The sequence below is a fragment of the Carica papaya genome, chromosome 6, assembly GCF_054855325.1.
Source record: "Carica papaya isolate Zhongbai chromosome 6, ASM5485532v1, whole genome shotgun sequence".
Taxonomy (NCBI): domain Eukaryota; kingdom Viridiplantae; phylum Streptophyta; class Magnoliopsida; order Brassicales; family Caricaceae; genus Carica; species Carica papaya.
Genome location: NC_142314.1, coordinates 34,661,938 through 34,670,982, shown reverse-complemented (window position 1 = coordinate 34,670,982; position 9,045 = coordinate 34,661,938). Strand labels below are relative to the sequence as shown.

General features: G+C 29.8%; 1 protein-coding gene across 1 annotated transcript; it reads left to right on the top strand.

The window, feature by feature from the left end:
• Positions 1 to 2,968: 2,968 nt before the first annotated feature.
• LOC110814864 (uncharacterized) lies at positions 2,969 to 4,097 on the top strand. The gene has a single exon (XM_022042448.2). The coding sequence runs from the start codon at positions 3,098 to 3,100 to the stop codon at positions 3,815 to 3,817; it is 720 nt and encodes a 239-aa protein (XP_021898140.2). The 5' UTR covers positions 2,969 to 3,097; the 3' UTR covers positions 3,818 to 4,097.
• Positions 4,098 to 9,045: the final 4,948 nt, after the last annotated feature.

Here is a 9,045-nt window from a genome sequence, read left to right as displayed (position 1 = left end):
GTGGATGGGGGTTATTTATATCCGTCCGCTTTTGATCTGGGCTGTCCATTGCGTTTGATCTGGACTATCCGATCGTGATTAAATAGATAGTAAATTTAGCCTATTCATCGCGATCTAATCTGATCCGTTCATCGCGATCCAATATGGGCTGTCTGATCGCATTCAACTCTGATCGTCCGATCGCATTTGATGAGGGAACGCATCTGGGCCGTTTGTGCGCACGGGAACGGATTTGAGTCGTTTGATCGTGGGCACGCAGATCGCCCACGTGGCCTCCCATGTGGCACCGCGTCAGCATCTACTGCCACGTGGCACGTCTTGATTCGTCGGGGCTGCTGACCGGGCATCCTATGTGGCGAAACTTATCTAAATTGTATTTTGATATATGATTTCTAATTTTTCTTTCAAAAATATCTCAAGAATCCAAATTTTAACTTATTTTTCCAAAATTATTTTAAATTTAATCGTCTATTAATTTTACTTCATTTTTACTCTAAATTAAAATTAAAAAATTGAAAAATTATTTAATTATATTTATAATTAAATCTTAAATTACATTAAAAATTAATTTAGGGTATTACATGTAATTTGCATGAGTGTGTGTGTGGCCTTCACGACTGGTGTTTACAGGTTGGGTGTGGATTAGTGAAAGGCCTTCACTAGCTGAGAATTGCTGATTTGGTGTGTGGTTCTGTAAAGTACCATATGTGTACGTGTGGCCTTCACAAGCCGTTGTTTTAGGTTTGAAAATGGATGGTTGACTGGTTGGTGTGTGTATGTGTGTGGCCTCTCCAGGGTGGAGGTGTTGTAATTTGTGGGTGTGTGGTTTGTAGAGGCCGATTATTACTCATACTGAGGTAATGTAATGGTTGTAAGTGAACTCTGTGTGTGTGTGTGTGTGTCCCTTCAGGGCCAATGGTTGCTAATTTAGTGTGTTAGTATAGGTGGAATGAAGCGTATGGGTGAGTGATCCTTAGGGGCCGATGTGTATGTTTTCTGGTATTGTGATTTGTGGGGTGGTGGTCATTCGGTGGCCGCAGGTGGCAGAATTGTGTGTTAAGAATGTCAATGTTTGAGTTGAGCAGTGGATAAAGAGTATGGGTAGGTAGTAGGTTTAGTTGAGCGAATTGAGGGAACGAACCCTTTTGGTGAAAAAGTTACTACATTATAAAGGGGAGTATGGGCAATAAAAGACAAGAGAAGTGGTAGGGTGTAAAGAGTTTAAGTGAGGAATGTCAAGATAAGAATTTAACTATTTTTCATAATTTAGTTTCAAATTCTATGCCTGTTTATGCTCGTTACTTTTATTTCCAAATGTGTTAAATCATAGGTCTGAATCGGAACGTTTAGCAGTGGAGCACTACACTCAAGGAAGAAGCGACTATTAGCATAGAATACTCTCTTGATACATATGAGTCTATACACTTTATCAAGGTTGAAACTATAATTTTTGTGATATGGATTCATACTGATTAATCATGTACTTTTTAGGTGCTTACTGAAAAGAGATTATTTTTACATTTTGATGAATATGATGGTAGTAACTCACATTGTATGATAGATGTTTCTTTTGAAATGGGATGACAATTTATAATAACGTTTTCATATTTAAAACGGAATGTTATATTTTAGTTATCTGTTATAAAAATTTAAAAATAATAATAATTGAGTACAAATAATTAATTATTAATTAATAGCTACCACCTACGGCACATATTCAAATAAAATTTTAACTTTTTAAAATTAAATAATAATATTTGATAAGATATTAATTATAAACTGAATTTGCTGACCAAAAACCTGAATCTGGTTGAGTCGTTGAAGCAGGTGTCATGGGTTCTCTGTTATCTTAGTTTTTCCTGCAGACAGCACGTAAGCTATTCTCATATATATACATATATAATATAATATAATATAATATAATTATATATATATATATATATACTCTTATCTGAAAAAAAAAGGAAAAAAAAAAAAAGGGAAGGGGCGGCTCTCACGCACTGAAATCAAAACAATGGATTTCCCGCAAACTGGGGAGCGGACCTTAGACAATTCTCAAGGGTCGTACGTAATGTATTATTATTCTCAAGGTCAGGTGTCCTAACAGGTGTCTTCTTTTCTCTTCTCCACTCGCTCTCTCCCCATGCAATATTCCCATTTACCCTATATATCATATATATATATATATATCTATCTATTATTATTACGTCATAAATTTTCAACAAGAGAAATCCGATGATGTTAAAAGTAGACATACTGAAACTTAATATTTGATGATTAAAGATTGTTGACCTGAAAGTTGGCAGGTCAGTTCACGTGCTTTGAATTTTCCCCTAACATGAAAAATAAATATAACAATTTTTTAACGAAAAAAATAATTTCTTAACTAAGATTATTGAGAAAATAAATCTCTAAATACACACAAAGTTGATGAACAAAATAAAAAATAATAATAAAATTTAACGTTAATTCTATAAATAATAACAAAAATGGATTTTTATATAAACAAAAGATCATAATTTTTTTAAAAAATATAAAATATATACAAAATATTCACATAATCAAATCACTAAAAATAAATACTTAAATTTATATCATTAATCTTAATAATTTAATTAATTAAAATTTTAACTTATAATATAATTTTTTTAATAAAAATATTATCGTAATTAATATAATTTTACAATATGAGCTGAAAGCTGATAGATCAGTTTAAAGAAATTTAAATTTTTTCTTAACATGATAAATAAATATAATAATTTTTTAACGAGTAATTTTCTCTTAAAATAATTTTTTAATTATTATAAATTCTTAAATTTATAATAATTTATAAACGAGTTTATGATCTTACAGTCTGATAATGATATTAGAGAGTCCTTCAAGTTCAAGGAGGCCTGCGGAATCATAAGTTTGTCCAAATGTGACTCGTCCATCTGGGTTCACGACACGCCCCCACCAAAGCGCTGCGTTTTAACACTTGTCAATGATCCATAAACCCTGCCTATTCTCGGCACTAATTCCCTTGAAATACCCTCCATATATTACACCTCTCACGCTCACACATCCCCAATAACTCCACCACCAACAACAAGAAGATATGGAAAGTGAAATAATGGCGAACACAAGGAGATCATCATCGTCATCAGCAGCAGCAGTATCATCAGGAGCGAAGAAACCCAGTATGGGAAGATCAAGAAAAGGGTGCATGAAAGGTAAAGGTGGTCCAGAAAATGCTCTCTGCACTTACAGAGGGGTTCGTCAAAGAACATGGGGAAAATGGGTTGCAGAGATTAGAGAACCCAATAGAGGTACCAGACTCTGGCTTGGAACTTTCAATACTTCTCTTGAAGCTGCTACAGCTTACGATGAAGCTGCCAAGAAACTCTATGGCGCTTCTGCTAAACTTAATCTCCAACACAATCATATTCATCATCATCATCATCATCATCAAAACTACTTTCCCACTACTTTTAGTAATAATGGTAATATTGGGTCGGACTCAAGCTCTTCTGCAGGGAGCAGTACGGAGAGTTCAGTGCAAGGTGATCAGGACTTGATGATGATGACGACGAACATGGTGGGTGCTGTGAGTGTAGATGAGCATACTCGTGTGAATTGTAGTGCAGATGGGTTCTTGTTTTCGAGCTCGGTCGTCGGAGAAGATCAAAATATGTACTGGGTGCCGGAGCTTGCGGTGGAGAATGATTTCTTGGAACTGACTGATATTGGGGTTTTGATGGGTGGTGGTGGAAATGATGATCATCATGATGAGCTTAAAGGGTGGAATATTGGGTTGCAGTATCCATGGAGCTTGTGATCTTCTTCTTCTTCTTTTTCTTCTTCTTCCCTTTTAATATGTTAGTTTGGGTTAGCTCGCTGCTTTAATTTGTCATGTACAGAGGATATTTAGGGTTTTGATCTTGAGAAGAATGGTTCATGGGAAGAGGGAGAGATGAATGGTCTAGTTTCCTATCTTAAGCATTTGTCTTTTTCTTTAAATCTTTTCAGCTACTTTTAAACTGCTGCTGCTACTGCTTATGGAGGCCTTGTCCATTTTCTTGCTTCAATATATATATATGATGGTTGTTTGTTTTGTATATATCTATATATATGTATACATGTATATAATATGTGTACATATATACACTCGGCTTTCTTTTATTTGTTGGGCTTTCCTCGTTCCGTAGTGTGCGTGTATATATATAATATATATATATATATATATATATATATTCTCAAACAAGTTGCAGTCCAACGGAGCTGTGAAATAATTGTATGCTTCTATATTAATATTAATCTCTCAAAAACATAATATACACATATATATATACACGTAAAAATTTATTATTTGATTAAATTAATCAATATTTGTCAATTTTATCAGATTTATTAGTGGATTGGCCCAATTTCATTTTCGTCACCTTTCCACTGATATATATATATATATATATATATAACCCGAATCTATTGGCCCATCGCCTACTCTCATGGGCTGGGCAATCTCCTTTTGAGTTGGAAGGTCATCTTTTTGACTTTTTTGAAAATTTTTTAAACTTAAAAGTATGTATTATTTTCTGCTATAAAATATTTATTAGTTAATAATATATATAATAATTTTGTATCCTTTTAATATAAAAACAATTTTTAAATACATTAAAAAAATTTAATGTGATAATAAAGTTAGTAATTATATATATATCGATAAACATACGTGATTATTACTAATGATAATATTTTAATATTTTCAAAAATTGAATAATTAAATAATATATATTAATATTTGAAAAATATTTAATTAATAAGAAAAGGGGAAAATTCAAGTAAATGTATCCATCACGGATTAATGCAAATTGTTGTATCTCCCACGTGACAAACTTTGACGCACAGACAATTGCATGTGTTTCACTCGCTTTCAACTATTAATTCATTTGCCTAATGAAAATGATCATGATATGAAGTCAATCCTACCCACTCTCCACATATATATATATATATATATATATATACACACACACTCACACATATATACATATATGTATATGGTGATATCTATCTATTTTAGGAAATGTATATTCATACATACATCTATATGTCTATTTTTAAGGATATATATATATATATGTATATGTATATGTATACGTATATGTCTACTTGTTTGCAAATTTCCGAACGAGACCTGTCTAATTCGACAATACCCAAGTTTAATTATTAAGAAAACTCTTCACATTTTATTTTATAATTAGTAAAATGTTGTAAGTTTAATTAATTTTCCATTTTGGAATTTTGAGTACTTATATATAATTATCACAATATCAAATTCTATGTGGAGTTAAATTTTTTATTCTTCTAGCAAAATTAATATATATATATATATGTATATTTTATTGCTAAATTAGGTGTAGTATTATAAATAATTCCATATAATTTTTGAATTTATTCCAAAAGTGGCCTTAGATTATATCCAAATAAACACTTTCCCCCTAATGCCCATCTATCAATTTTAAGTATTCATTAATCATCCATCAAGATTTCACCAACCAATAAATCAATTATTAATTAGTAATCAATATTTATTTAATTTATCAATCAATTGCACATATTTTATTAAACAAAATATTTGTATCCAATTAATATTAATTATAATAACTATAATTAATTCTCACTAATGTAGTATCAATTATAAGCAAATCTTAAATCAGTAAACATCAATTTTAAGCTTCCATCATATGGTGTAAGTAATGTCGATCTATATGCACCAATATCATGGGATGTTTTTTTTTTCTTTTGTATTTCATATAATTTTCACGAAATATATTGAATTTAATCATAATAAAAGTTTGGAAAAGAAAAAAACTTTTGTCGATTTTCTCATTTCAAGACAAGGCGAGTCTAAGAATGTATTTGTACGATCAAAAGATAATACGAGAAAGAATAGTCGAGTAAACGATAGTTAAAATTTGCAAATTAATTAGAAAAATGTAAGATAAAAAATTTAAATATTCTAAAGAAAAAAAAATGGTGGAAGAGAAAATTAAAGAGGCTGAAAAATTAGCTGAAAATAATGCAGTCTGCTATAGTGTTGGGGTGCCGGTACAGTTGGATTAGCCTTGTATATCAAGATCTTTGCAGCTGTGAGAGTGGTTGGCTATATTAATTAGTTCATAGACAGCTCACTGTATTTATACTTTTATCTATACGTATATATATTTATATTGTACATCCAGTTTTTTGTCTATACTTGGAAAAAAGGAGACGCTTAAACTCCTCACATGATATATATATATATATATATATATCTATAACTTTGACTTTAACTTATAATTTTTCACAGAGAAAGATTTACTAGATCATTAAACTGATAAGTAACTAGTTAATTTAATATATTATTTTTAGTTTTATATATATATGTGTGAGAAAGAAAGAGCTTGGATTGTATATGTGACTAATGCAATTAGTTTCAGATACATATACATATATATATATAGCTTTCTGTTCATTTTTTTTTAAAAGAACCTAAAACATATATAACCTCCTCATCTTTCGTTTCTTTAACTCATTAGTTAATGCAAATTTTATCGTAAATAAAAGTTTATGATCCTTGATTTTTTAACATAGAAATTGTGGCTATGTTCAGGAGTGTTATATCTTATAACAGGTATATACATATATGTACACACACAGATGCACAAATATAAGTGATGTATAATTAGCTAGGGAAAATTATGATGTTAATTAGGATTTGATTGGAAGAGATAATTGTATTGTTGAACTAACTAAGCATAAAACCCCACATTATTTATGTCAATCACATGGCTCGCCTTAATTAATCACCATTAACTCTACTGTTTCCTACTATTATAATAATAGTAATCAACCACTGATAGGAAAATATATGATATATGTAATATGAGCACATTCGAAAAATTAAGCAGATTAATATGTTTTAGCATATATCCACCTTGGTCGTTGAAAATATAGACATATATATGTGTGTATATACATCTTAGATATTAAACTCTATATATGTAATATTATTGTTATAAAGCATACCATTAACGGAAGCTCAACATGTGAGCTTGTTCTTCAGTAAGTTTGGCTGGTCTGAAATATCTATTTGTTAAGGAGAAGGAGAATTTAAAGCATACTTCAAAAGCTAAAATAATTAAAGAGAGGCAATTAAGTTTGGAAGATTATGGGTCTTTGAGCTCAAATACGTTAAAGGGTTTCAATGAAATAGAAGTATGTTTGCACCAAAAACCTAAACAATATGGAAAGACCTTCACTAATGATCTAAAGGAAAATCTTATCAGTGTCACTGATAATGGCTTAATCACAGGGATTAAGGCATTTAAGAAAGAAAAAAGAGCATCGGAGAGGAATGAAAGATGTGAAAATGAAAAGGGATTCGTGTGAGAATCTAAGAGTCTTCCTTACATGAGTTGTGATTGTCTGATGAAACATTCTTTAGCAAGACTATAGAATAAATAAACATCTTTAAGAGAAAATTATCAAGTTGAGTGAGAGTGAATTCAAAGGCATGATTATAGTAAAGACAAGTCAAAGAAGGAGAAAGATCGTTCACTATTACCAGGAAATTACATTACAAAAAAACTAAAAATATGAAAGAGAAGATAAATTTTTGACTCATAGATTGGTAGTAGAAATGCAACAATAATAAAAGTGGTAAAAAAGTTTGGGTCCTAGGTTAGAGGCTTAACATATAATTTGCAATGGCGAAATAGATAGCAATAAGAACTATTAAAGAAATAGAAATAAAGAGTTGGAATGATCGCGCTAAAATAAAAATATTTAGTTATTCTTAAATAGAAGGAGTATGAATGAGTTGATATTTATCAGAAGAGAGGGAGATTGTTTTGTCCATCTCCACCAAGTTAAAGAAGAGGTCGGTGATTTCAAGGTGTCATTTCAATGAATAAACAACGATTTGATAGAAAAAATATGAACTTTTTAAGAAGAAAACAACGAGAAAAATATGTGAGTGTGATAGAAAAAAATTCTTTGATCTTGATAGTTTCAACATGAATTTATTAAAAATAATTAACAATTATAAAACAAAAGGAGATTTTATGAATTTCTAAGAGATTTTTATAAAAATGATGTATTTTCAAAATCTATATTTTTATATGATTTATTATTAAATACAGAATTTAATAAGTTTTAAAGAATTCATACATATACTTTTTATAGAACACATGTATAACGTGTTGGTAAAAATATTAGTGTTTAGATTAAAAGGGTTATGAACTTCTTCATCTTTGGTCAAAGTACCAATAGATTAGAAAATTTGATTTTCTTCAGTTTGAACCGAAATGAATTGATTTGGATCAAAAATTAAAAAAAAAAATCGAAGAGATACTTATTCTATTTGATCTGGATTAAAATTAAAACGGTCTAACATTTAGTGTCAACCTTAATCCTTGATTAGTGTTAGATTCAGAGTAGGTTTGGATTGATGAACACAATGGAATTTGTGATGCTTGATTTGTTGGACCTTCAAGGTTCACTTGTGTAGTTTGTACATTTATCCAATAAATAAATAAATAAAACTTGGCCAAAAGTTGGATTCAGGATCCATGTGATTAGTTTGACCAAAATCCCACTCTTAGAGAAGCACTTTATATAATATCAAATATATATACCATGGTGGATATTCTTATTAAAAAATTATATTATAATTTGTGTATAAATTTCATTTCATTAATAAAATAATATTATTTTAACTTTATTAATAAAAATTAATTTTTTTAGGTAATGAAAATTGTTCCTTACATACATATGGAAATTTACATTGTTTATCCCATATTAATAGATTTATTCTTCACTAGTACTACATATATGTATGTATATATATATATATATATATATATATATAGATACATATTTATATAGGTAATTGCTTAATATAACTGGCAAAAAGCTAGACTGCTGCAGGGTATATATAAAGAAGGATCTACTAAAAAATGGGAGAATTTTTTTTTTTTTTTAATTTCAGCCCACCAGCACATACAATTCCATTTGGTTAAT